The sequence below is a fragment of the Gallinula chloropus genome (genome assembly GCF_964237585.1).
Source record: "Gallinula chloropus genome assembly, chromosome: 16".
Lineage (NCBI taxonomy): Eukaryota > Metazoa > Chordata > Aves > Gruiformes > Rallidae > Gallinula > Gallinula chloropus.
Window position 1 is genome coordinate 793,670 of NC_140101.1, and position 27,574 is coordinate 821,243.

General features: G+C 56.6%; 1 protein-coding gene across 1 annotated transcript in view; it reads left to right on the top strand.

The window, feature by feature from the left end:
* Window positions 1-507: 507 nt before the first annotated feature.
* Window positions 508-27,574, top strand: part of NOL4L (nucleolar protein 4 like) — a gene marked incomplete at both ends in the record, with an annotated part of 60,582 nt that continues 33,515 nt past the window's right edge. The window contains 4 exons of the mRNA XM_084271539.1: window positions 508-816; window positions 18,285-18,440; window positions 22,166-22,277; window positions 26,722-26,831. Of these exons, the coding sequence (XP_084127665.1) occupies window positions 508-816; window positions 18,285-18,440; window positions 22,166-22,277; window positions 26,722-26,831 (687 nt within the window). The remainder of the gene's footprint in view (window positions 817-18,284; window positions 18,441-22,165; window positions 22,278-26,721; window positions 26,832-27,574) is intronic.

The following is a 27,574-nucleotide window of genomic DNA, read 5'->3' on the forward strand; positions in this document are numbered from 1 at the left end:
GGGGGAGCGGCGGCCCCGGGGCGGGCCGGCCGGGGGAGGGGGGCCCGGCGGCGGCGGCGGAGCGGCCGCTCTAACAGGTGGGATCCCGCTGAGAGGAGGAGGAGGAGGCGGCCGGAGGGGGGCGGAGGAGGCAGGGACGGGCGGGCGGGCGGGCGGAGGGAGGGAGGGAGGGGGACGAGCCGGAGCCGCCTGTGATCCTGTGACAGGAGCGGCTGCTGCTGCTGCTGGCGCCGCCGGTGCCTCCCTCCGCCCGGCTCGCCGGGTCGCTGTCCGAGCCCCGGCGCACCCCCCCCTTCCCCCGCCGCGGCCACCCCCACCCCCTTTCTCCGCTCCATCCCGGCCGTCGCCCCCGCAGCCCGTCCCGGGCCGCGCCGCGCCAGCGCCGGCCGGGCTCGCCGCGCCGCCCCGGCTGCCCCTCCGCCCGCTCCGGGACAGGGCGCGGGGCCGGGCGCCGCCGCCGCCGCCGCTGCTGCTGCCGCCGCCGCCGCCGCCGCCGCCGGCCGGGCGATGCCGAAGCCGCCGCTGCTGCTGCGGGGGAGCCGCCCCGGGGACAGCGAGCTGGGGCGGCAGTTCCGGGACTGGTGCTTGCGCACCTACGGGGACTCGGCCAAAACCAAGACGGTGACCCGGAGCAAGTACCAGCGCATCGCCGAGGTGCTGCAGGGGGGATCCGGCTCCGGCGGCGGCTCCGGCGGGGGGGAGAAAGGCAAGTTCCAGTTCTGGGTCCGGTCCAAAGGCTTCCGCCTGGGAAACGGCACCAGGGAGGCGACGAAGATGGGTCAAGTGGTGGTATATGTGCCGGTGAAAACGGGAACGGTTAGTGCGCTCCGTGCCCCGGGGGCTCTGTGTCTGTCTGTCTGCCTGCCTGTCCGTGTCTGTCTGTCCTCCCCGGGCGTGCGGGAGGGGGGTTGGTTTGCCCGGGGCGGGTGCGGGCATCCCCGGGGCCCCTGTCCCCCTCCACCGCCACCGCCGCGCCGGCCCTGTCCCGTCAGCACCGGGCGGCCCAGCCCCGCCGCGCCGCCGGCCGCCGGGAGCGCGCATGCCCCATGCGGGGCGCGACGCGGGGCCCGGCCGCTCCCGCAGCCCCCGCCGCTCCCGGGGCACCCGCCGCCCCGACCCGCCCGGGATGCGGATGGCGAGAGGCGCCCGCCCGGAGCCTCGCACCTTCCGCCGCCCCCCCCCTCACCCCCCCCCCACCACCTCCCGTCCCCCGCCCCCTCCTTTCCCCGTCCCATCCGGTGCGGCCGCCGTCCCCGGGCTGTGCCGGCGGAGGGAGGGGGGTTGTGCGGGGGGCGGCGGTGCCCCGCACCCGCCGCCGTGCACCTGCCCCCGCGGGGGGGCCGCGCCGCCGCCTGGTGCGGGCCCCGCCGCCCCCCCGCCCCGTCCGATCACGTTCGCCCGGCATTTCCCATCCGCCCCACGGCCGGGGACAGGTCTGCAGTCAAGGGCAGAGAGCGGCGGGGAGGGGGCGCCGGCACCCCCCGCCCTCGCCGCCGCCGCCGCGCCCTGCCCGCCCGGCCGCCGCGCCGAGCGGAGCGGAGCGGAGGGAGCCCGGCCCGCTGCGGCTCGCCCGGCCCCGGCGTCCCGCGGCGCTGCCCGCCCCAGCGCGGCCGCTGCAGCCGGTGCCCCGGGGGGTGCGGGCAGCGGCAGAGCCCGGATTAGGGCAGCATCCCCCCTCCCTCCCCATCCCGTCCTCCCCCCCTCCACCCCCCGCGCCTGCCCGCGGGCCGCCGTCCCGGGAAACTCCCCCGCCGGAGCCTCATTGTTCGGCGCCCCGCCGGGCCGGCGGCGCGGGGCGCACCGGCCGCCTCCCTCCCTGCCTGCTGCCTGCCTGCTGCCTGCTCCCCGCCCCGCCGCCGCCCGGGGCTGCCCCGCCGCCCCATTGTTCCCGTCCCGAGCGCGCCCCGCTCCCCGGCGCGGAGGGAAACGCGCAACTTTGGCGGCCCCGGGCCCTGCGCGCAGGGGTGCGCCCGGCGCGGCGGCGCTGCCCCGGCCCCGCTGCCCCCGCTGCCCGGGATGGGGGTGCGGGGGGGGTGGGTGGGGGACCGGCCCGCCGCCCCGCCGGGGACTGCTCCGGGCCGACGGGCACAGAAGGGCTCCGGGAGGGATGATTTTTTTTTTTTCCTCCCTCCCTCCCCGTCCCTCCCCTCCTCTCCCCGCTGCTGCTGCTGCTGCCGCTGCTCTAAAGGGTGCAGTGTTTTCTGTGCACACACAGACTCCAGCATTGATGTGGCTGGAGGATGCTTCCATTGAGGGCAGCCCATCTGTGGCAAATGCTTCTAAACGCACTATTTACCTCCCATCTGGTCTGCCTTATTATTGAGGGGAGGGGGAAGGGTCATTATTTCTCCCTCTCCCTTCGTGGTGCTCAGAGGCGCCTTTCTTTCTCCCCTCGCAGCCCCCCTCCCCCATGCCATGCCCCCAAAAAAAATTCTTTGCAATTTAAAATTTTTTTTTTTTTCTTGAGACCTCGCTGCAGCCCCCCTATCCTGCCGCCCCCACCCAAACAGCCCCCGGTGAGGGCGGGTTGGGAGCGGTACCCCCTCCCGCAGATACCGCACTTCCCCTGGGTCCTCTCCATCTAGCCGGCGACTCTATCCCAGATCTTCCAAATGCTGCAGAGTCATGGTACCCCAGAGAGGCCGAGCCAGACTCCCTCGACCCTGCTGCTAGCTAGACGCCCCCTCCCCTTTGTCCGTGAGGGAGTCCCTAGGGTCAGCAGCTCGGCGAGGCCGGCGCAAGCCCACGTATTCCCAAAGGGCTTCTGCACAGATGAAGTTTCAGTGAGGAGCGTGTCTAGGCCCCCGCATCTTCCCTGGCAGAGTCCCTGCAGGCTACAGATAGGAGATACACCCAGGCTCCCGCAAACCAACAAACAAAAAGCAGGCATGCCCTCGGGGGACAGCTGATCTTCCAAGGGGCAATAGGGCTTATTTCCCGGAGCCTGAGGGGCGCTTGGGCTGGGAGCGCTTTACAGAGCCACTGTCCAGTGGAAGACCAGTCCCTGGGCTCCCCCAAATCCTCCAGCACTAAGTCTGTAGAAGTTGCTGCCTCCCTGCCCCTGTGTCCCGGCCCTCCCCAGCCCCACCGTGCCCCTGTCTGCTGGGAATCCCGCTCCAGAGGGATGCAGTCGCTGCGCTTTGGTTTTGCCTGAAGCGGCTCTCAGATTTAGAGATAACTTGAGGGGGTTTTTCTTCAGCTCCTGGTAATTCAGTGCTCTCCTCATCCTCGGTGGTTTGGGCTGGGTCTGTGGGTGTATTTCATTTCTCTCCTGCATGCAGTCAAATAATTCATGAAGCTGATAGGAGCCTTTTGCTCGGTGGGAAAGCGTGTATTCTGGTTCGGTGCCTCTTCAGCTGCTTTCCCCAAATACTTGTGGAGCAGCGTTTCAGTTACTGTGTCCTGGCTGTGCTCCTCAGCAACCCGATACGGCTCATCCTGTCCGCTCGCCCTTCCCTCAGCACATCTGTCGGGGCAGCCCCGTGCTCGGGACCGTCCCACGGCTGAGGAGAGGCAAAAGGCGCAGAGCCTGGGTGCAGCGGAGGGAGAGGCGGGGATTGGGAGGGGGGAGCGCCGCTTTGCTGTGTCTGCAGGTCGCTACAGGAAACCCCAAGTACCGGGAGTGAAAGCTACACGAGAGGTAGTAAAGAGCGCGTAGAGGGCAGCAGTGGGGATAAGATCTTTCCTTCCCCTGGCAGGGCCGGGGCCACTCCTCCTCTGGAAAAAAAGAAAAAATATAAAAAATAATCCTAACCCCCCAAAATAATAACACACCCACCCCCCCACAGCGACCCTGGAGAGTTGTTCCTTTTGGCTCAGGCATCCTGAGCTGGTTTGTGTGTTTTCTGTGCATCTGTAGCGAAAACATAATTAACATGTGGTTATTATTTTCTCTCCTGAGTAACTTTCCCTTGCCCTCCTCCAGGCCTCTCATCAGAACAGGCCTAATCAGATTTGGGTGGCTTGAGAGCTGGGACTGTGCACTGAGAAGGGGGCATCTGCCTTAGGTGGTGGTCAGAGCAGATGGTGGTCTTCTCAAAGAATGCACTGGGAATAGGAACAGCAGTGCGGACGGATGTCTGGCACAGAGGCTGTTCACATTTCTTTTTCCCAGATGAATGTCCCAAAGATGCTGGACATTTAGCACATACAATTAAAAAAAAAACCCCAAACCCTACGTAGATAAACACATGAGGTTTAGTGGCATAGGACACTGTTGTCTGACAGACCCTATTCACGTACAGGGTGGATGCTGCAGCCTCTAGGTCAGGGAGTTGGGGAAAAAAAAAAACCCACCCCACGTTCAGACTGTAGGGAGGAGGAGGAGGGTATCTTTGTGTGCTACTGCAGCACAGACAATGGATTCAGCCCAAAGTGCCCAGCTCTGCCCTTCCTTCGCTCTGCTAAGGTGTCAAACACCTCGTTACCAGTGGACCAGACCAAATCCTGGTACTGGATGCACAGTGTTCTCCCTTCTCCCCAGATTTGCTAAGAACTGTGGGAGAATTTGTTGGTGACAAGGTGCTAAGATGCAGTTCATTAGAATCTCGTGTCCCTCTTGTCCTAAGCGTTTAGCATCATTTAGACAGTCTTTCTCATACAAATGTAGAGTGAGATGGAGACAGGGGCGCAGGGAAATGAGATGGACAGCGCTTTGGTGACAGCAGCTGGGCTTGGCTGCAGCAGCAGGGCGTGCTGGGGAGGGTCTGCCTCACTCTTGGGTTGGGGCATTCGCTGCGGGAGCGGTTACGCACCCGTTAGATCAGCGCCGTACTTCGCCCTGCGTGGTGGGAGCTTGTCACAACTCCGGAGCCGCGGCCAGCCTGGCAGGACAGATTCGTCCTGGCAGCCCGTGATGCGGGCTGGAGGACTGTGGGATGAGGCAGGGGAAGCCTGGCGTCAGACCGGCCCTTCGGGGCCCGCGCGGAGGCTCGGGGATTGGGCAGAGGCTCTGCGGCGCTGCCCACATCTGATTTTGCTTCCCTGCTCTCTGCCTGGCCCGGCAGAGCTGATGGGAGGTTTGGGGGTTCTGGCAGGCATTGCGGCAAGGCTGAGGACATTTGTGTGGGTGGGTTGCTGTTGTACCAGTGCAGGTCACCTGTGCTGGGTCCCCCAGAGCCAGATGTTCAGAATTACTACCCGAGGGAGGGTACTAGAGCTGGGGGGGGGGAGCGCTGTAAAGGGAACTGATGAGACCAGGAAGCAAAATGGATGGAGGTCTTTCACCCACGGCAGGAAATGCATCACATGGGGCACGGGATAAATCTCACAGTACAGCCCATTCCTCCTAAACACGTTGTAGCTCCCAGAGCCAGGGAGTGTTGTGATGCGAAAGCCGCGGTGCCAGGCCGTGGGACAGCATGGCACAGTGGCAGAGGCTTGAGCTGAGAAGCCAGGCATGGCAGAAAGATGCTGCTCCAACAGCTAATAGAGGCTACATTTTTCCTGGTACAAGTACCCATCAATGCCCATATTCAGTGCCCCAAAAAGCTGCACATCTCTACCCTCTAAGAACGGTAGTCAACAGAAGGTTTTCACTATGTGAATAACCACTCAGACTTTCTGCAGACTTCAAGTGATAAAAAAATAAATCCAGACCATTGAGAAGAGCCTTAGACAAGGCAGATGGGCCTGAGGGTGTTATCTGAGAAATTGTCTATTACTCCTATGGCATAAGCCTTACTTAGAGCACACGGAGCTTCACCTGCTATGGAAGAGCTGATGCCCAAGCACGTGGGGCAGCGCTGGCTCTTCCAAGCAGCTGAACCCATGGCAGGTTTACATTTAAACATGTGCTAAGGAGACTGGCACGATGCTGGCCTGGGTGTGTGGTTCCACATAGCCCAGTCTAGAGAGAACCCAGGTCAACCTCTTTTCCAGACTCAGCTCTAAATCTGCGCAGCATCAGGAGGAGTTTTTCCTTCTGAAGCTGCTCGTGGAGGCACAGCAGCGATAACCGGTCCTCTGGGCCTGAGAGCTGGCTTAGGCTCACCAGGCAGCAGCAAAAGCCTCCAGTACTTTTGCAAGGTGAATTTAAAGAGCTCTGATGATCTGCAGTTACACAGAATAAAGTTCCTCGCTGAGCTGGGAGCAGGAGTGCTGGCAGCAGAGCCCGATTCCAGCTCCGTCCCACTCCCACCCCACCGGGACAGCCAGCTGAAGCTGCTTCTAAGGGATAAAGGGTGAAAAACAGCATCTAATTCAGTCCTTGCTGTTTTTTCTGCCAAGACTCCCAAGCCTGGTTATAAGGCAGCCTCCACCATGGTTGTGGTGTAGCTCCAGCAGGAGATACCACCATCCCCAGGCAGCCTCAGCCTTGGGGATGGGCTTCGGGCACTGGTGCTTGGGAGACCTGGAGTTGTATCAGCAAAGGTCCCACATCCCACTGCTCCTCATGGTCCCAGTCCCCTGAGACACACTTGGCCTGAACGGTTTCTAGAAGAACAATCTGCCTGTGGTTGATGCTATACATCCTGTGTGATTCCAGAAGCATCCACAGCATCGCTGGTCCCAGAGGAAAGGCCCTTTTTGTTCTGGGTACCTTCCATCCAAAAGTTGTCTCCCTCACCCCGTAATGGCTTTCATGTTTGTGGTTCTTGGTTGGTATTGATCTGGAGAAGGTGGGAAGGCAAACAAGCAGAGCAGAGCTCTGCAAGGCCTCGTTAAACCAAGCTAAAATGGAAGGGAAAGAAAGCCAGGTCTGACGAGGTGCCGTCGCTCCAGCTTTCCAGGTTACATCCCGCCTTTGCAAAGAAAGAGGGGTCCAGGCACTCAGAGCCCTGAATTAATGAGGAACTGAAAGGACTGTCTGTAAGAGCAATATATAGGCTGTTCTCTCACCTCTCCTCGTGGGCTGTGACTCAGAGGGGCTTGCTCTGACCATGAGCAGGCAGGAGGATTCTGTTACTGAGTAAGGACGGCAGCAGAGCCCCGGAGAGGCAGCCACGCTCCTTTCAGTGAGAACTTTCTCAAGAATCTCTTTTTCCAAACCATTCTCAGCAATAATCTCCAGCTAGTATCGTTTCTGCAGTTTTGGTTTTGCTGTTAGGTTAGGCCTGATATGAGAAGTCTCTGAACTTGGGCTGTGGACAAAACAAATGTCGGGGAAATCAGAGAGCTGTGGAGGAGCAGCGGTGGGGTGTCCATTGCCCCAGCCCACACAGATCTCTGGCTTCTCAAAACCTTGCTGAGACAGAGAAATGCATATTCCTATCTCTTCTTTAAGTGCAGATTAGCACATACCTTCCCCTGATCTTACATTAGCTGTGCCCACCTCTGAAAAATTGCATCAGGGTGGGCCAAGGCCACCACTGAGTTTCAGTGTCTGGTTTAATTAGCTGATTGTAGTGAGGGCAGGTACCTGTTGGCCAAAATCATCTTCTTTGTTGGAGTGCTGCTGACCTCCACTTTCACAGCTGGTGCCAAAGAGTAGCGATTTATTGCTATGGAGGAATAGCTGCAGACTGGATGTGTGTGGATACGGGGGCAGCCTCAGAGCAGAGGTTTGGAGTAGTGGTTTCTTTCCTGCCTGTCTGGGATGAAGGCAGTGGTCACTGAAAGTTCAGCAGAGGATGGTTGTGTCTCACCAGTGTGGTGCAGGACCTTCCAGAGAATGACAGCTGGGAAACTGAGATGCTGTGGGAACGGTTCCTCCCTGTCCTTGCTCTGCTTCGGGTGGGTTTCCCTTCTGACACACAGTGCCAGTGGCTCTGAGGGACCCGTTCCACACCAAGACGGAGGGGGGTTGTTCTGGGGAAGATGGGGTAACTCTCTGTCTCTGTGGCTGAGTCTGGGCTTTCTGGTTGCCAGCTGTCGTGATGGGTCTGTCTTGCAGGAGTCTCTGGGATTTATTTATTCAGACTCCTTGAGCCACTTCCCCCCCACCTCCAGAAAAACCCAGAGGATAAAAGTTGGGGACTCCTGGCTTGCCTTGCATTTGAAGGAGTGATCTCAAAGCAAACCCTGAGTCATCCACTCATCCACACTGCCAAGACATCCAAACCCATCCGGGTTTCGGCCCTGCGAGTACCATCCACACTGGTGCCCAGTTACCAACAGGCTGTCCCAGTTTGCAGTCTCGCAGCGCTGGGACAAGCAGCCAGCCCACGGGAGCTCCTCCCCTGGGGACACATTTGGGTTTGTCATTCCCATCATCACTTTGGATGCTGGGTGTGTGGCTCCCCGAGCCGGGCCCAGGCATCCCTGCTGGGCTGGGAGGAGGCCTGCCTGCTCCCGCTCACCTGCGTCGGGCATTTTGATCCAGCAGAAAGCCCTTGAGCTGGTGACAAAGGTCTGGATGTGGGCTGGAAAGTACAGTCCTGTCTCTTAGCAACTGGTTCCTACCTCTGAGCTCTCGGAGCCCGTGTGTGGGACAGAGAGCATCAGTCACGCTCCTGCTGCAGCAGCAACACGCCGAGGAGGGGATGGGGGATCAGGCCGGCTCCAGCCACTGCCAAGACGCTTAAAGAAGCTCAGGCATTTCTAACACAAGCAGTCATCTGTGAGTCCTAATCAAAGCTTCGGTTTAATTGCTTTCCTCGTGCCCTTCTCTGCACGGCGAACGGAGCGCGGATTGGCTGGCTGTGGCGGCTGCCTGCCAGCCACCTCCAGAGGCTGCTCTGCACTGCCCCGGCTTTTTTGGTCGCAGGGGTGGGGACCAGGGAGGGAGGAGGAAGAGGGAGGACACGGCCCATGTATTTCTAGAAGAATTAGATGTCATAGGGTCCTTCCCTGAACTCCCCTGCACTGCACGGGAATCCCCCGTCCCTCTTACAGACATTTGCATCGCTATTTTCTCTCTCAGGGTTCAGTTTTGCTGTTTCACCCTCGTGTTTCCTCTTCCTAACCAAAAAGCAACTCCTTTCTGACGAGCGTTTCTCAGAGGCTCCCTTGCCAAGCACTGTTTCATAAACATTTTCACGATTCCTCTGCTTTGTCCTCCTAATTAACCATCCAATTGGCCCCCAATGGAGCCTTCACCTCTCCTGTGAAGATCCTGCTTGCACAGATTATAACCTGTCAGCTGCCAATTTATTCCTCACGCAGAGGGCAGGTTATATTAATTGTCTGGTTTCCCTGCCCTTTTCGTTTGCCCTCCCTTTCTTCTGCTCCCTGTAGCGTCCCTGTTTGGAGCCAGAGACTCACAGAAAACCAGGGGGACCCAGATGTGAGGCTGCTCCGTATGTCCAACCTGCGATGATGTGGCTGTTGGACCAGATGTGATGGGATGTTGCTGGCCTGTGTCAGACCTGGGAGAGGGGTCTCTGTGGATGGATCGCTGTGACAGAGCGTTATAGAACATGCCTGACTTTCTGCTCCCCCCATGTGCAGTCTCAGCCTAAAAATTATCCACTTGACTGTCGCAGGTTAATGGGGAATCCTTCCTGGGCGTTATTTATGAGTCAGAGCTCGGCTTTTGGAGGAGTTGGGGTCCACCTAGTGTGGTTGTGATAGAAACAAGCCAGGATACGGAGAGGGAGAGACTTAACAGCTCTCCATCAACGTTTCTGCCCTGTGCCCCCCCCCCCCGACTCCCCGCAGAGGACCCCCCACCTTGGCAGAGCTGTGTGTGCAGCCCAGCTTGCCCGCTCTCCCCGAGGGTAGCTGCTCTGTGTTTTGCTGGGTCCCCGTGTGATGGAGTCCAACGTGACCATCACGGTTCGGCACCCTCCGCATTTCAGGCGCAGTACTCTTGAACTGTGTCCCCAGCACACGCCCCTGGGGTGCAGCAGCAAGGAGCGTGCTGGTACTCAGGTCTGAAGCAGGTAATCAGCATTTCCAGGCTCTGGCATCAGGGGTGGACTGTGCTGAAAGCACTGCAGCACGGCTCAAGCCCTGCAGTGCCCTTACCTGGCGAGGAGGCTGGGTTTCAGGAGCGGAGGGCGTGCAGGCGTTCTACCCCCCGCGAATGAACGGCTGCTGAGCTGTCAGCATTTTCCTAGAGGCACATCTTGCTGTTCCTGTGGGAGCCTCCGACTGTGGCCCACATACCCTGAATGGCAGGGAACAGGGAGCTGACACCGGGATGCCATGCATCCAGGGCTCAGCCTGACCTTGATTCGCTGTAGCATCATTTGTAACTTATTTTGCATAATTTTGCTTGCCACTGATAAGCTGAACTGCCGCTGCTGCCCTGTGCCTCCTCCTCCTTACTTTCATTTTGACATCACCATGTCCTCGCTGGAGGTATGATGATGTCACATGGCTGCCCTAACACTGCTGGGTCAGTTCCTGGGAAGAGAGGGGGTCACCTTGCTGTGTCAGGAAACCTCATCGCTTGTTACAATGCCTTGTCCCCCCTCCAGCTTGAAAGGTTTTGCTATGGTGGTGATCTTTATCAGATTAGCGCCTCAGCGCTGCGGAGGATGCTCACGGTGGCAACTTACTTCAGGGAAGAGCCAGCCCTAAACATGTTCTGAGTTTGTGTTACAGCTATATATTCAAGAATTTTTTCCCAATTTCTAGCTTTAGATTTCTTTCAGGATGCCACAGAATAGAAATGCTCTTTTAATTATAAATGCAGTTTACTGTTTCCCCCCCTTTTTGTGCCCCAGCAGCATGCCACCCTAAATCACCTAACCCAAGATCCAAATAACAGGAAGAAATCACTACCCATCTTTGCAGATTTATGAAATAAAAGCAAGCCCCAAACTCACATTTTAACTCTGCCTATTTCAAACCAGTAAGAAATGCTGCAGCGTTGTGATAATCCCCAGATAACAATGTCTGTGGCACATTCCCTGTGAGCCAGCCACGGCACAGCCCCTCTCCCTCACAGGTCACATGCCGCAGAGCCGAGCGGTGCGATGCTCCCCAGATGATGGGTGGGATGGCCCCAGGAGAGCGATTTCCTGGGCAGGTCAGTAGGGCCTCTGCTCACAAGGTCACAGCAGCCTTTCTCACCAAACCCAAGAGAAACGGCAGCTTAGGCTGCTCCATGGCACCCGTATTCTGTTACCCTTGAAACAGCCCGTTGCCTCCCTGTAACCCTGCCCGCAGGCAGGGCAGCACCGGCTCCCTGCGCGCTCCTGGCAGGCAGGCGCGGGGGCACGTTTGTTGGGGAGCGCTGCGCTTACCTCTGCGTGCCAGATCCAGCTGCTCCTCTGCCTTCCCCTGCCAGCACGCAGCCCCGAGCTCGCAGGGAGTCAGCTCTGCTCTCCTGCGCTGTGCAAAATGTCCTCTGCCTCCCGGGCAGAGCAGGCATGGGAGCCTCTGAGCAGGCAGCGCAGCAAGGCTCTCCGCCTGCCAGGCTTCTCCTCCCTCCTCCGAGGAAGGCCTGGGATGGAGGGCAGACCCACACACGTCCCCTCAGCGTCAGCCAGGGAAGCTCGCAGCCCACCTGGGCCCTTTCTGCAGCTGGAGGCAGGGCTGCCATTTCCAGGCTCACCCTGCCGTGTTTTCATTCCCAGGCCTGGGAGCTGAGAGAGGAATAAGCTGAGGTCGGAGCAAAGGCCTGGACCCGTCTCCATGGCTCAGCTGCAGCTGCTGAAGGAGCAGCTTGCTCGTACGAGGAGCCTGTCCACCACCAAAAGGCATACACCTCAGCTTTGTTTGCCATCTGAAAATAATGTGCCCAGCTCCCCCTGACAAGGAAGTATTTACTTTAAAAAAAAAAAAAAATAGAAAAAGTATTGTGTACAGGTGTGGGTAGAGAAACAATGCGGGTGCCCCAAGCGCAGGCCGGGGCCGCGGGCACATCGGTCTGCCAGCTCCTGGCCTGAGCCAGTGCGTAGCTTTGGGCAAATGAGTTATTCTTCGTGCTTTGGTTTCCCCTGGAGAAATGAACTCTCTGGGGCTGGAGTGAAGCTCAGCTGATGAGCAGAGCCGGGGCTGGTTGTACTGCAGTCCGTGGGGCTGAAGCTGTCAGTGCAGGACGGTGCTTCGTGTTTGCTCGGTGGTTCATGCAGAGCGACATGTAAATCCTCAGCAGAGAGAAACCTCATCAACCTTTCAGCAGCCATTTTTCCCTTATTTTTCAACTGGAAATGATCAGGAAAATTTCCCAGCAAAATATTTCCAGGAGAAAAAAGCAAAATGAGTGAGAGCATTTCCCATATTCTTCCGATGGGCTCTTTCTCTTATGAGCAGTCCAGTGATATTGTTCTCAGCCTGGCGTTTCCCTGGTGCCTATTTCTAAGGCATGCACTGTGCCCATGGCATGGGGGACAAGAGGAAGAGGGAAGTTCGAGGAATCTAGCTCTTCTTTCTCCTCCCAGCATTAGCAGAGGGAGCCTGCTGTGGTTTAACATATCCCCCGCAAAAGCTGCTTTCATCCTACACCTAAATACCATGAGGAGTGAACTTCCTAAAGCCCTGGAGAAGTCTAAATATAGAAGCCAATCAAGGGCTGACTTCCCAGAGATGAGAAGTACCAAGAACAGTTTCTTGATCAAAAGTTGTAAGAGTCCATATTGAAATAAAACGCCTGCTTTGGGTACTGAAGCCTGTGCAGAAGGAGTAGCTGCAGAGGTGGCTGCGCGCCGCACGCTCGCCGCTCTGTCTGCTGGCAGTACCCCTGGCACCGGGGGCAGGAGGCAGCCTGGGAGGCAGTGGGCAGCCTGGGGAGATGGATGTGAGGTATCATCTCTGAAGTACCTGGTGGGAATGTCTCTTAGTGGCACGACAGGATTTCATCCCTTGCTGTATGTCACGGTTTCTGTCCAGCTGCTTTTTCCCTTGCACGTCCACTACCTGTCACACATGATAATTTTTTTCTAAAGAGCAGGAATTTCCTTAGACCAGACCATAAGTTGTAGGGAATTAGAAGGGCACCTTAAAGAGAAAAGAGCAGCAGAGTACTTCAGATAAAACACAAAACCAAGCTTGCTAATCTTGGACAAGCTATGTGACGGCACCTTTACGTATGCAGCAGAGGGAACCTCCAAGGGCTTACAGTAGGGGTGAGGGATGGCTGATTGCTGCAGCAGTAGTGCTGCTGGGCATGGGCTGGTGAACCCATGGCTGTGCCGTGGGGCAGCTTGCTCCAGCGTGGGAACGGCAACCCCTATCCTACCCCAGCTGGGGGACAGTGGCTGTACCCCGCTGCTGGCGGGCAGCACACAGGCAGAGCAAGCAATGCTGCCTCTCCTGCATGCAAGGGAGGTGACCTTGAGGGCCAGCTCAATACAGCTGCCCCCAAACCTCCCTTTTGAGTGTTCCTGGGGTGAGGGTGACAGTGGCCCTTCTAGAGAGCAGCAGGAAATTACGTGTTTAACACGCTGGGAGATTCTGTGCTGGGTGTAGCGGGGGAGATGGTGCTCGGGAGATACAGAGATGAATGCTTTCATGTGGGAAGTGTGAGAAGAGGCGAGGGCAGAGGGTCTGCTCCCCGGCCAGAGAACAGAGCGCAGCCATTATCAGGCAGGGCTCTGCCGGCAGGAAGCGGCTTTTGACTCACAGGAAGCTGAATTTGGCTGGTATAGGCTCCTCGCGCGAAGGCCAGGGCGGCATTTTATCTGCTGTTGAACACAGCAGATGGGGAAGCAGTCGGTGCTCCCTCCCATCCCGCCCCTGCTCCAGCACCCCCTGCCCGATGGCCCTCCTGCATGACCCTCTGCAAAGGGATGCTTCTCCATGGAGCAGTGCAGCAGGGGCAGCTTTCCAGGGCCCAGGAAAGCTGCTGGTCCTGCTGGAGGAGGCAGAGATTGTCCCTGCCAGCTGGTGCCAGGGCAGAGCTCAGATCCTCCCGGCTTTCAGCCCAGCCCAGTCAGGTACCAGGTCTTACAGCAGTGCCTCCCACCAGTCTGTCTGCAGAGGAACTGGGAGCACACAGGCTCCCTGGCTTGCAGTTGAGATTAAATCCTCCAAAACGCTCCCAAATTGGACAGCCCGAGGTGGGAAAGGCTTGCAGGGACAGGGAGATGTTTTGCACAGAGTTCTTGGCTTCTCTGTGGAGCTGCCCCGGGCTGGGAGTCTGGTTTCGCATGGGGTCGTGGCAGCTCGCAGGGTCTCGGGGTGGAGGTCACCATGGGGCAGCACGGAGGGGATCAGATGGCAGCTGCCGCCCTTGGACCTGCTGCCCTGCGGAAAGCCCAGTCTGCTCGTCAGCGCCGCAGTTTAGCTGCAAATCCCTCTGATGATGGCAGTTTTCACACACAAGCCAGGCAGCTGAGGAATGGCTGCAGGAGCCTGTGGAGACCCAGCGGGTCGCTGGGAGCAGAAGGAGCAGGCTGGCTGGAGGAGGCTGGCCATGGATGCGCCTGGATGCTGCCATTGGGCTCCAAGGCAGGGCAGGTCCACGCGGGAGACAGGGCAGGGCTGCCGGGGGAGGGGGGGCTCGGGCGCTGAGGAGAGCAGCGGGGAGCCGGTAGGATGGCTGGGGCCTGGGGGCGGCAGGAGCCTGCCCCGTCCCCGGGGCTGTGCGGGACGCGGGGCGCCCGAGGCCCCGGGAGGCTTCCTGGAGCCAGGGGCCGGGCGTGCCGGGGCGCTGCCCGCAGCCTGAGGCCCCGGCGTGGGGGGGCTGCTGGCAGCCCGGGCCTGCCCGCGCCCCCGGGGCCTTTCCCGTGGCACGGACCGTGCCGTGCCGGGCGGGGCCCCGCGGCCGCGGGGGGCACCCGGGCGGGAGTGAGGAGGAGCCGGCGGCGGGCCCGGCCCGGCCCGGCCCGGGGGAGCGGATTACCGCCGGCAGCGCGCGGCCCCGCCGGTTGCCATGGTTACCCCGCTACCTGCCGGCGGGCCTCAGCCCGGGCCGGGCGGGGGGTGCCCTCCCCCGCCGCCTCCCTCTCTCCCCGCCACCGCGGCAGATGGCACCGCCGTGCCGCCGGTACCGGGCCCCGCCGCCGCATGGGGCTGCCTGGGCGCCCCCCTCCATCCCCGTCCCCTCACCCCGAGCCGGGACGTCCCCCCCCCCACACCCACCCCGAGGGCCCGGCCCCGGGTAGCGGCAGCGGGGCCGGCTGCGGGGGGGAGAGGGCAGGAAGGGGGGAGCCGGGTCGCGGGTGGCGGCGGGGGGAGCAGGCCCCGGGGGACGGGGGTTCGAGGGAGCCCTGCGGCAGGCAGGAGGCAGGGCAGGGCGAGGGCGGCCGCCGAGAACAAAGATGCCGGGGCATGGGCTGGGCGGGCGCTGCCAGCGCCATGGCCGGTCCCCACGCGGGTGGCAGCGCTGCCCGTCCTCCTGCCTCGCCCCAGGGCATCTCCTCTGCCTGAAATGGCTGTCGCCTCCCGTTTGCTCGTCACCGGCCACCGCTTCCCGGGCGTGGGGCGCTGAGGTGACCCCGGCCCGATGCAGCCTCCTCCCGGCGCTGCTGTGGGCTATAAATAGAGCCCCGCTTGCCCGAGAGCAGGAGGCGGCGGCAGCGCAGAGCCGGAGGTGTGGGAGCTCAGGGCGCTGGGGGATGGCCGGGGATGGAGCAGGGGGCACAGAGGGGGTGCGGGAGGGACCGAAGCGCGGGGGCCCCGCAAGAGGGATGCAGCGGAGGGATGGGGGGCGATGCGGAGGGATGGGGGGCTGCAAGGGCTTGTGAGGAGGAGGTGAGCACGGCAGTGTGGGACTGGAAGAGATGGGGAAAACAAAGGACGCTGGGGAAGAAAGAGACCTGCTGGGAGAACTGGAGGAGAGGAGAGAGAGCGCTAGCGATGCTGGGGAGGAGGTGGGAGAAGGGAGGGTGAGACCTGCGGGATGGGGAATGAGGGGATGGAAAGGGGAGACAGACCAGGAGGGAGGAGAGGCAAACTAACCCCTGGGCAAATGCAGGGGAAAGGAGGACGCCTGTGAGGTGGCAAAGGGATTTCTGCCCCTCAGCACCTGAGATGCTGCTGGCTCCCAGGTGCTGGTGTCAGGCTGCACGTTGCTTCTGAAGCCTTTTACTCGTTTTGGGGGCAGGTGGCTTCCAGTAAAGCCCCAACACCAGGAGGGGGTAAGAACATCCCCTTTCCCCATCCTTCTTCCCAACTGCATTTTTATTGCTTTTAAAACCTAAGGGGCTTTAAGTCCTTCTGAGGTATTATGGGCTCTGACTCATGCCTGGAATACTGGTGAGCAATGCTGGGTGTGGAAGGAGGATCCAGAGGGGCGTGGGCCCTCCGAGAGGTAGTCTATAGCATGTGTGTCCTCCTAAATCCTAGGTCAACATTTGGTTATATTGCCAGATATAAACCTCTGTAATCCTAGAAGCACTGACTTGATACAGCTTCTTATATCCAGTGGCTTTGATACCTCTTCCACCTCACCTGCTTCCCAGAGCTAAATAATCAGCACAGGGGGAGAAGTCACAAGGCTGATGAGGGGATGGAGAGATGTGAGGAGTCAGGGGAGGGTCGCTGTGGGGAATGGGATGTTGCAGAGGCAGATCCAGCATCCAGCCAGGGTGAAGAGGAAGGCAGTGCAGTGCTGGATGAGCAGAGAGGCTGTAGCGATGGCCAGACCCTGAGGTTACCTTAACTGCATTCATTCTGAAACCGAGGAGGAAACAGGGAGCTGCTGGCCATGCAGGGAGGGGGGGTTTAGTTGGCTGGGATGGCCCTGGAAATAGTGATTTGCATACGGGGTTGGTTACAGGCTTAATTTTGAGGGCTCTGCTTGTTGCATCTGACTGTGCTTTTCTCCCGATGCATTTTCCTTTGTCCTGTTTCTGTAATTATCCTCATTTCAACCCTGCTCTGAGGATTATTGGTCAGTAGGAAGCCTCCTAATGCCCACCCCTCCTTGGCAGGGGAATACCCATGCCCTCGATTAAAGTGAAACTCCCCGAAACGGTGACAGAAGAAATTAGATCTATATTCCTCAAAGACACTCCCTGGGGCGAAGTTTCCCGACCCCCACCACGGCAGCTCTGCCACCCTGCCCCTTGTGTTCGTTCTCAATATTCTCTTTGTTACAGCCACCTTTAGAGGCGGCTCGGGGCTCCCCAGGGAAGGCAGAGGTGGTTCGTGTTGGAAAATCCTGGTGCCAGTGCCCTGGGTGAGCACATCGATCCGTCCCACCGCGGTCCATGCCCGGGACAGGCAGCCTGTCTTCCAAAATCGGGGTGAGGAGACAACTTTGATGGGCAGTGCTCTATGTTAATAGCCTTTAGTGGGACAGCCCCTCCGAATGGTTGACTTTTGGGACTGGTAGCTTAAGAGCAGCGTTTATTCAGTCTATATACCCTATAAAACACAGAGCCCAACCACCAGCAACCACAAAACACGGCAGGTTGGGAGCCTGGGTGTTCTCTCTGCATGCAGACCTCTGCCAGCCTCCCCCTGCCTTCAGGGGAGCCTGGCTGCCTGTGGAAAAGGTAGTTCCCAGGGCAGTTTGGTGTGCAGGCTGCTGCTCACCAGCCCAGTGCCCCTCACTGCACTCGTGCAGGCCTTTAAGGGACGTAGTGTGACATACATGTGTGTGTACACGTATGTATAGTCTATATGTGTATACACACAGCTGTCTAGGCAACAATGGTGTTTTTTTCAAGGAAGAAGTGAAGTGACCCCCAAAGCCTGGCCCGTTGTGGTGCCCCCAGCCATCAGAGCAGCCCCCTGACTGCCTCCCCTCCATCAGCACTCCCAGCCCTGGTGCTTTGTGCTCCGTTAGCAGCTGCTGGGTACCAAGGGCTGCCCCCCTTCCCAAGGCACACCCTGCCAGTGTGAGCTGACACCGTTGGTGCCAGGCGGCTCAGAGGAGCACTGCTCCCCACACTTCCCACTCCCACCAGTCTGTCACCACTGCCGTGTGGCAGAATTACTGCCTCCTGCTCTCCAGCACATCCTGACACACAAAGAGCTCTGCTGCTGCCGCTGCCAGCGCTCAGCTGCTCTGCGTATGCGGGAGAGGGAGGGTGCCTTGGAAAGGTCAGTGCAGGGAAGGAGGGCGATTCTGTCTCCTTCCTTTAGGGGCCGTATCCTGGCATCACGGTGAAACCTTGTCCTGCCAGCTGATCCGTGTCTGCAGGGACTGCAGCTAGCGAGGGTGCCCCATGTTGGGGGACTTCCCAGGATGGCTTAGTACCATGTGAAGGTCCAGAGAGCTTCCTCTGCCTGTTCCCTGGCTAGCAAAACCATCCCAAATTATGAAAATTGAATTTCTTGATTGGTCGTGACTCTGTTCTGGACTCATCCCTTGTTTTTGTTCCTGGCCCCATTTCACTGGCAGCTTTAGCAGCACAACAGCAGCAGCCGCCACTGCCCTGGCTACAGCAGGATCCTCCCTGGAGCACTGTTTAATTTATCCCCCACATCCCCCATGCCCAAGGCAGCCGGGGGCTGGAGCACCACGACTCTGCCCCCTCCAACCGCATTAGCCCCGGGCCCATCTCATCACCCCTGTCACCCATCGCTGACACTAACTCAACTTGCCTGCACTGTTGTAGGGGGCAGATGGACTGTCGGAGCCCGAGGGCATCTCTCTGAAGCGCGTGGCTGTGGTGGAAGATTTCTTTGACATCATATACTCGATGCATGTGGAGAGCTCGTCGGAGCCGGGCAAAGCACCCAAACATGCCGGGCAGAAGAAGACCTACCGAGCGGTGAGACCCCCCTCTGGTGTGCCCCGGGCAGCGAGGGGCTGGAAGGGCAGAGGGGCTGTGGGAATGGGCATCCCCTGGGCATGGGGCAGGGATGGGTGTGCAGGTAGAAGCAGGGCCACTGGCTGGAGGCAGAGGCAAAGGATGGTCCCTGATGCCTGTGTGGGGAGGTGTGAGGAAAGTGGTTTAGAGGCAGAGCAGCTGTGCTCAGGGGATGGAAACTGAGCTGCAGCGGCAGCACAACGGGCTGCTGGGATAGGAGAGACCAAGCAAATGGTACAAAAACAACTCTACATGTCTGGGGGGGGTGGGGGGAGGCAAGAGAAATGCTCCATATTACTGATGGGCAGGGGGATGTGTGCCCAGTCCCCTGTGCACTCTGCTCCATGCCATCTGCCTCCCTGTCTCCCTCAGCCAGAGGGAACTGTCTCACGTGGGCCTTGAAGGGCAGGAGCAGCCAGAAAGGAGACTGGGGCACGGCTGGAGCCCATCCCTCGTCCCCAGGCGGGTGGATGCTCGCACCAGCCCAGGGCTGGGCTTCCTCTGTTACAAAATGGAGGCAGGCACTGAGCTGCGTCTCATCAGGTGCTCCATGGATGCTGAGAACCCACTCTGTCTATCCTGAAACCACTCTAGTTAGGTCAGGAATAATTTAGCTTGAAGTGTGCTTCTCCAGGGAGCATGCTGTTTCTCCTGACTCTGCACAGCCCTTCAGTGCAAACATTTGGACTCTCCTTTTACAAGAAGAGCTGAATTTACTATCCAAACCTGAGCTACTCCCTTGAATCCCACAGCCCTGAGGACCAGGTCGCTTGGAGACAGAAATGGCTGGCTGGCAGCTCATGTCTCTGGTGTATACATCATCTCTGAGAGGTCTGTGCAGGCGCCCTGGTCTCTGTGATGATGCCTGAGATTATGCAGGGCTGGATGTGCTGCCTGAGCTGGCTCAGGGGTGGAGTCTGTCCTGCCTGCATATGTCCCTGGGTCCATCCAAGGCTGTTGGTGGCAGTGCTGGAGGGGCAGCCCAGTGCCCTGCAGCCCCCTCGCATATGGTGGGAGTCCCCAGGGAGCAGGGCTCTGCACACAGAGCTCCTGGCATCGCTCCGTGCCTTGCGCGCTCATCTCCTGCCCCGGCAACAGGGCCAGGGGCTGGGGCACACGCTGACCCTCCCAGGCCAGGGGCAGGTGACCCCTTTATAGTCTGGGGCGGCAACCCCACCAGCACGACCACAATTCAAAACCTTTCTGCTCATTTCCCCAGCAGACCACTCTGACCCTCCCCTAATTCCTTCAATTCAGCTCTCTGGAGGACTAATCTGTGCCCTGCACAGCCTCGGGGGAGCAGCCTGGATCCGTCTGCTTTCCCAGGCCTGCTCGCAGCAGCCAGAGAGCTTCACGCTCCACCCCTCCGTCTCCCTCTTGAGCTGAGATCATCACATTAGCAGCCTGTATCCCCTCCTGACCTGGCAGGACGCTGGCTGCCTGGGCTGGCTGGCCTCGCTCATGGCCTCGCCGTACCCAGTCTCCCCAGAGCGCCTTTGCAGCCGGGTCTGGAAGGCGACCGCTGCGTCGCACGCCCTGCGCCGGGCTCAGGTGCACAAAGGGACGCTGCTGGGCGGTCAGCTTGGGAGGAGGCTTCTGTGTCCCCTGCTGCTTCTCTGCTCTGCCTTTCCCCACCGGTTCTGATTAGAGACGCTGGAGAGTTTGCCCTTGTCCGTGACCTCCGGAGGGAGGCAATCAGAAAGGGAGTTGGGATGGGAGATAACTCATCAAGGAAGCTGTCTGCTCTGCAGAGCATCAAATCAGCTGAGAAATAACAACTGTATCACTAAAATTAGCTGAGCATTTGCAGCAGAGACTATGGGCTTGCTGGAGCAGAAGAGGCCGGGGATCTGGGCTCAGCCCCACGGGCAGCACGGAGGGGACAGTTCCCTGCCTGCACCACAAGACCAGTTTGCCACCAGCAATTTCCAGGCCCCTAATTTCAGCGTTTCTGCGGAAAACCCGAGTGCCTGCGCATTGCTAAACGCCTCGCAGAGGCAAAGCCTGAGCTGGCAGCCGCCCTGCCCCAGCAGAGGTCGATGGGGCTGTAGCTAAATCGAAGGAGAATCCCACGAGGACCAGGCACCGCATCCTCCATTTGAGCGGCTGGGACGAGGTCCCCGCCTGAACTTTCCACCCATCTGGCGCTCGCATGCGTGTGAAAGCCCGGGCTCTGCTGCCGCGCAGTGGAGATGAGTGTCTCTCCCTCCCACCGCAGCGCCGGGTCACGGGGATGCTTTGGCCATGAGCAAGCAAAGCCTCTGTCCCTGCCCCACCGCCCTTCCCCTAGCACACCGCCTTTGATTATTGTTATTTTTTAAAAAACTGAAACAGAATCCTGCCCTGTAGGAGAGAGAAATGCTCGGGTTTGGCTTCTTTTTAATACTGGTTTCCAGAATAAGGCGGGAGGGTGATGCCCGCTGGCAGAGGAGGGGGACCAGGACATCCTGAGCTGCCCTCCTGGCTTGGGCTCCCTCACCAGCCTTGGCTTGCGAGGTGTCTGGTTGCAGTGCCGCTTCCCGTCCTGAGCCTCACTTCTCCCGGGCTCAGAGCCCTCAGGACTGGCACAAACAATTGAATTTCTGTCTGCTTTATGACCCCACTTGTAAGTGCTGTGACCCCTGCTGGGGTCGTGGCCCCTGGTTTGGGAACCGCCGTGCTAGGACAAGTCACTCAGACCAAACAGGATGGGTGATTAACCGTAGGAACCAACCCCAAAGTAAGAGGTGGGCTCTCCACCTCTTAATGCCTTCCAATTAAGACCAGATGTCTTCCTGGAAGATGTTTTAGGCAAACCACAGGCTACTGGGCTGCAGGAGAACCTGGGTGAAATTCCCTGGTTAGTGAAGATCAGGGTCTGTGATTTGATGGTCTCTTATGGTCTTAAAGAAATCTATGTGAAAATTGCCTCATTCCTCCTCCAAACAACCTAGTCTTGATCTTCAGAAATACCCTAAAATTGCTGCTGGCAGGGATTAATTGGAGTAATAGGTCTCTGTGATAACCAGGCACCTTCTGTGGGTGCTCAGGTCTGGACATAGTGTTTAACTCCAAGCATCCAAGTTTTAAATATTTATCTTAAGCTTTTCCTTGTCTATAAAATACAAATGTCCCACGAAGGTTCAGGAAACTTAATTCACTGCTGTTTGTAAAAATGTTTTCAATTCCCCAGATAAAATATGTCACAGAAGTGCAAAGTATTATTAACAGTAATTGATTGTCATTGTGGGAAAAAGTGACCTGCCCTTACCAAAGATTAATGGATTCTTCAGGTTACTGGTGTGATGGTAATTAACAATGCAAACAGCTGACGAGTCCTTACCTTCTCATCTGACTCTCACATGTTTGTAGCTTCACTCTTCCCAGGCAGGAGGGGGAACAGAAAGGAGTTTCTGGGGAGGTGTGGCTAGGCAGGAGTCCAGAGGTCTGTTTGCACCTCTGTGCCTCTCTGACACACCAGCTACCCTCCCAAAATGTTCCTCCACCAATCGTTGCTGTGGAGAGGGGGATACAGGGATCCCAGGACGGGGCTGAGAGGACCTGTGTGTTGCTGTGAGCCCTTGCTGTTACTGCTAGGCTGGGCGTGCAGGGTGGGAGGGTGCTCCTGGTATCCCACACCCTCCACCCGCCTCTCCCTTGGGCATTCTCCCTGCCCAGGACATCCAGCTCTCTCCTTGCCTTCCCAGATCGCAGAGACCTACGCTTTTCTCCCGAGAGAAGCTGTGACCAGGTTCCTGATGAGCTGCACTGAGTGCCAGAAGAGGATGCATTTCAACTCCAACGGCCTGGAGCCCAAAGGTAAAGGCAAAGGATTTCTGCCAGCAGAGCTGACACAGCGTTTGCACCAGCGTGGTGTCACTGATAGCTGTCAGGATGCTGCCCCCTTGATGAGATACTTCTTAACCTAATGCTTTTCCTAACCTGTGTTATTTTTCATGCACTTTTATAGCCAGGCTGGAAGAATTGCTTCAGTCTGGTTTGCCTGTCCCTGTTTTCACCTTAGAGAGCAGAAATAGTCCAGCTTTTTTTTTTCTGAGCTTCCTCAATACAACCCTAAAAAGCATGGGTCAGAAAATACTGCAGATACATCTCCAGGCACCCCAGAATCATATGTGGGTGGAAACTTCAATTTCTGGAAAAAAACCCTGACCCATGACCTAAAGTTTTTCTTTTAAACTATTAATTTTATAATGAAAGACACTCAAGAGGTGATTCTGATACAGAAATAGCTTGCAGTAATTGATAGATACACACATCATGATCCTGTTGGATAACAGGAGGTGTTTTTAGTAATCAAAGTTGTATGCTGTGTGTGTGTACAGCCAGTTAGCCTGGCCATTGTGGTGGTTACCTCGCTAGGGTTCTTTGGTAATGGGAACCAATCTGCAGCTCCTAGGCCTTTTGAAAGGTACAAGCAGTGTGTGAGATGGGACCAGGCTTTCTTCCAGAGTATGTGGTTAAAGTTGATGTTTATGTGGGTTTTGTATTTTTTTTTCTCTGAATTACAACCTTGTTTTCATGATCAAAGCATCAAACTGACTCTGAGAGCAAAACCTGCTTCTTTAAAAAACACAAGCAGACTGCCCAGAGTTAGACTATTTCAACACTGTTAAGGCAAACAGGCTCATTTGGCAGCTCTTATCAAGCAGAGGAGCAGAATTAAATGAACAAAGGACCCAGCAATAGCAAATTTATAGTATTAAATAGTGATTTCCAAGTGTTTACTGCTGGGAGCAGGGCTGTGGACAGCCCAGAGGTTCTGTTTAAGTGGATTATGTGTGCCAGCTCTCCAGAGCTGGGCACTGAAATGCTTTGTACTTGCTGTAATTTTTTAGCAACTCCCTCAAATAATCCTGTGTGACATTTATTAGCCTGAACTCCATTACCATGGCACTTCCCACTCTTGCTGGCAAAGGGCCCGATCCCTGTTTCCAGTGAGGTCAAGAGAAGTTTTGGCCTTTGGCCTCCCTGGGAGCAAACCTGACCTTTGCACTGGTGGAGCCACATCCATCACCAGCCACACTCGGTGCTGCGGCTGCACGGGGCGGGAAGGGCCAGGGGACGGCTCAGGCCAACAAGGGTGTTGCCTGTTGGCTCGACCCAAACCAGGACACTTGGCACTAGCCAGAGTTGTCCTCCCTGGAGCTCAGCATCCCTTCTCAGGAGGCAGCTGCAGAAAAGGGTCATTGTTTCTTCAGGGGCTGCCTCCTGCCCACCCACCATCCTCATATCTCCCATGCCTCACCCAGAGACATGGCACCCATCCTGGCTCAGACAGCTCAGAGAACTCCCCAGATCCATCCTAGCTGTGGAAACCATGATCAGGGCTGATACCTGGATGTCCTGAGCAGATTTACAAATTAATATCAATTAATCTTCCGAAAGCAGCAATAAATCAAACAAGAAAACAAAGGATGCTGCCTGTAAACAGTCCTGCTGCTTACCCACCCTGAGTGGAGGGACAGAAGTGCCTTTCTGTCCTGAATAGTACCTAAATAGTGACTAAGTACCTGTGAAAATGTGTGGAGTAGATTAGATAAGGTAACTTTTACTGGGGAAGTGTCTGATTTCAGTAATACATATTGAGGAATTTATCTGGAGCAAATCACCTAAAAAAACACCAGTCATAGCAGAATGACCTGGGTGTATCTCACACACACACACACACTCACAGCCATAGGTAGGTAAAGTTTAACTCAGTAAAATGAACAAATTTGAGTCTTTCTCATCTCTTTCTATTTCTTTTGTCCATTAAACAAGTCTCAAAAATCCCGAATTAAACATCATCTGACCTCAACCCCCTGTAATGCATGAAAGCACATTGAGTCTTGTTCATGGGAAACCTGGAACATCACTGGACTTGACTGGGATCTCTTGGCACTGTTATTAAATAGGACTAATTCCAGTGGAGTTACACAGGTATGGAGTTAGGATTGAAACCATTTGACTTGGAAGGATTTTGCCTGTTCCCTCTGTGTCCCCCACTCATGGGCCATGTGATAAGCTGAAGGATTCCAGTAGCCCCCTCTTGTGACGTAGGGTGTGAGGGTTGTTCCCGTGGTGCCCCCCAGGCCTTTTCCAACAAAGGTTTTCTTTCTTTTCCAGTTAGCTTTAAAAAGAAAGAAGGGTTTGGTTGCCCAGGCTCGGGCTCTTATCTGGTGCAGTTGCACAGATTCACAGTAAATTTCTGGCTGCTAATGGGATTATTCCAGATTTACATCAGGAGGGTTTCAGGCAGAATCTAAGCACCAAAGATCATCTACCTCCCTCCTCCTCCCCATGTGAGGATGCTGAGCTGCTGCTGTTGAGCCTCAGTCAGTTCTGCAGCCCTGAACTACTAAGTAGGGAGTGGCAGGAGAGCAACTTATCCTCAGAGCTCTGAAAGACTCACCTCATCCACGCCTGTTCACCAAGGAAAGATAAGCTTTATCTTTGTTGCTCCTATCAAATGCTTTCCTAAACTCTTCTTAAAGACTCAAATGTTGATGACCCCAAGCAGCCTGGGTAATTGGCAGATTTTTTTCCTGGAAGCTGTTTCCCCTTTGACCATGTGTGGAGAAGCACACCCTTGCCCTGGGATTTTAGCACCTTTTCATTGCAAAGTCACATCCTTGCCCAGTAGAATAATGGATTATTTTGGGTGCTCATAGAAGCGCTCTTAATTAATATGTAGGTCAAGGCATGACAGAGAATACTGACATAAAACCATGAGAAAAGAAGGGAGGAATTAGTTTGCAAGATTCTGACAAAGCTTTGCATCTTTGTGTTTGAGGGAGCTGAGAGCCTGAGTAGCTCTGGCCAGGGTTCCCTGCATCCCCAGGCAGGAATGCTTCAGCTGCCCAGGGATGCCCAGGCTGGACCTGGAAAAGAAAAGCTTTGTGTTTCCATGGACCCCATTAGGATCTTGATACAAAAGGTTTGCAGAAAACCTAGGGGATGTTTTAGTGGGTTACAGACAGTTTTGGGGTCAAGTCATTGCGTAATCAGAGGTGACAGGTCTGGCATTCCCAGGGCTGGGGAGTGTCTGTAGGGCTGCCAGGTTTCACTGGGATTTTCTGGGATTCAGCGTTGCTGAAAAGCAGGCCCATTCTGTCTGGGTTGATGGGTTTTCTGAGGTGCTGTAAAACATTTGGTGAGGACTCTTTTTTTCAAGGAGCTGTGTCAGAGGTGCCTGTGAAACCAGTGACTCCAGAAAAGGCAAGCCAGCCAGGGACGTTGAGAGACAGGAATGGAAACCTCCCACCATCAGTTCACCTTCAGCTCCTGGAAATGCTCCTTTCCCAGCCAGGGTTGCTTAAGCTGGCTTTCCAGTGGACACCACACACCCCTTCAGAGCGTGCTGGAAGGCTGGATTAATTCTCCACACTTATATCTGCCAGTCCTGAGGCAAAGAAATGTTCCTTTTAGCCAGCAGCCATTCCAGTGGGAAAGGGCAACTTTCCTCTGGAACAGACCCACTGCACAAGCCTGTAAATTGGGTGTTAGAATAATTCTAGCAAACTTGGTGTCCTACATGGGGAGCTCATCACAGTGGTGATGGCAGAGCTGGCAAATCTTTGAGACTTCAGAAAAATCATTGAGGATTGGCTCTGGGGGGGCTCCTCTGGTCTGGCTCCACACAATGATCTGCAGGAGCCATCTGAATCTAGAGTGATCTCTAGAGCTCAATATGATGCAGCTGGAGGAATCAACAGGAACCATTTAAATTAAAGATCTTTAAAATTAAGTTTGTGGTTTAATTAGGAAGTTAAAAATAATCTTCATCACTAGACAGAGATACTTAATAAGTTGCCTTAATGTTAAGTCCTACCTGAGGGAATCCCAGCAAAATTGGCAAGACTTGGTGATGCTGAATCAAGCTGCAAACACATTCTTGTTCATCAGCCTCTGCATAAATCCCCTGCACATGCAAGAGCTTCTGAGGCAGCAGCAGGACTCAGTTTCTGCTTCTGCTGCATTCTACTTTGGTAGACTGAATATTGCCTCTTGTATTTAGTCTTTTCCACAGGTGACAGGGATGGTTTGTTGCTGTGTTGGGTTTTTTTTTTCTCCCAAACAACATCTGTTCTGTAATTATGTTCCTGGTGGGGTCATGTTCTTGTAGGAACCTCAGCTCAGCGGGCACCAGCTCTGGCTGGGGATCTGAAGTGCCTCTAAATACATATGCTTAATGATGATGAGAACACGTCGTAGGTTGGTGCCTCTACATCCAGCTAAATAAAGCTTTTCCTCTGTTCTTCAGAGAGTGAACCACCTTCCTCTTTGGTTTCTGGGATCATTGACTACAACATGCCCCTCACCTCCACCTACCTGAAGCAAATGAAGCTGCGGGTGATGAACTCCCAGGAACAGGTGAGTCGGGCGCGGGGCGCAGGGCGGGTTCCTGCCCGTGCTGAGGGCTGAAGAGAGGCAGTGGTGGTTGGGGAATTGATTTTTGGAGGATGCTCTTGGAAATGGCTGGTTTGTCCAGGTGAGTCAGGCTCTGACCAAGTGCAGTGTGTGTTGGTTCGTGCTGGGAGGGCAGCGTGCCTCTGACCTTCTGGTCTGAAGAACTCGAGCAGGGCTAAGTCAGTGTCGTGTCGGTGCAGAGGATGATGCAGTTCTTGCTTGTTCCTCAGACATACAGTTCTTCTAAGAAATTTTCTTCAGTCTGGTGAATAGGAGTGAACCTCCTCCTGTAGCAATGCTCCATGCATCCTCCTAATTGTCTGGGAGCTTTAGCAGATGGGGGCTGAAACCCAGACCCTGCTTCAGGTGCTCCAGGTCTCTCAAACTGATCAGCAACTTGAGGGAGTTCAACTGCAGCCACTCTGCTCTAGTGTCGACGTGGGAGAAGACCTCAGTTGTTTGATGAGTGTTGAGCCACTGGTTTTGGATTTGGGAAGGGATGGGGCAGACTGTCACAGGATTATACCCAGGCTGTGCAATTTGCTGAAGTTCTGCAGCTGCAGAATTAGCTATGGGAACCTCTGTGCACCATGGAAACAGTCTATAAAAAGAAAAGTATGTTTTACTTGCTCCCCACAATCTGCACTGGAAGCCAGTGCTGGATTTTCTTTCCAGCACACTGAAACCTAAATCCCAGCTCCTACATT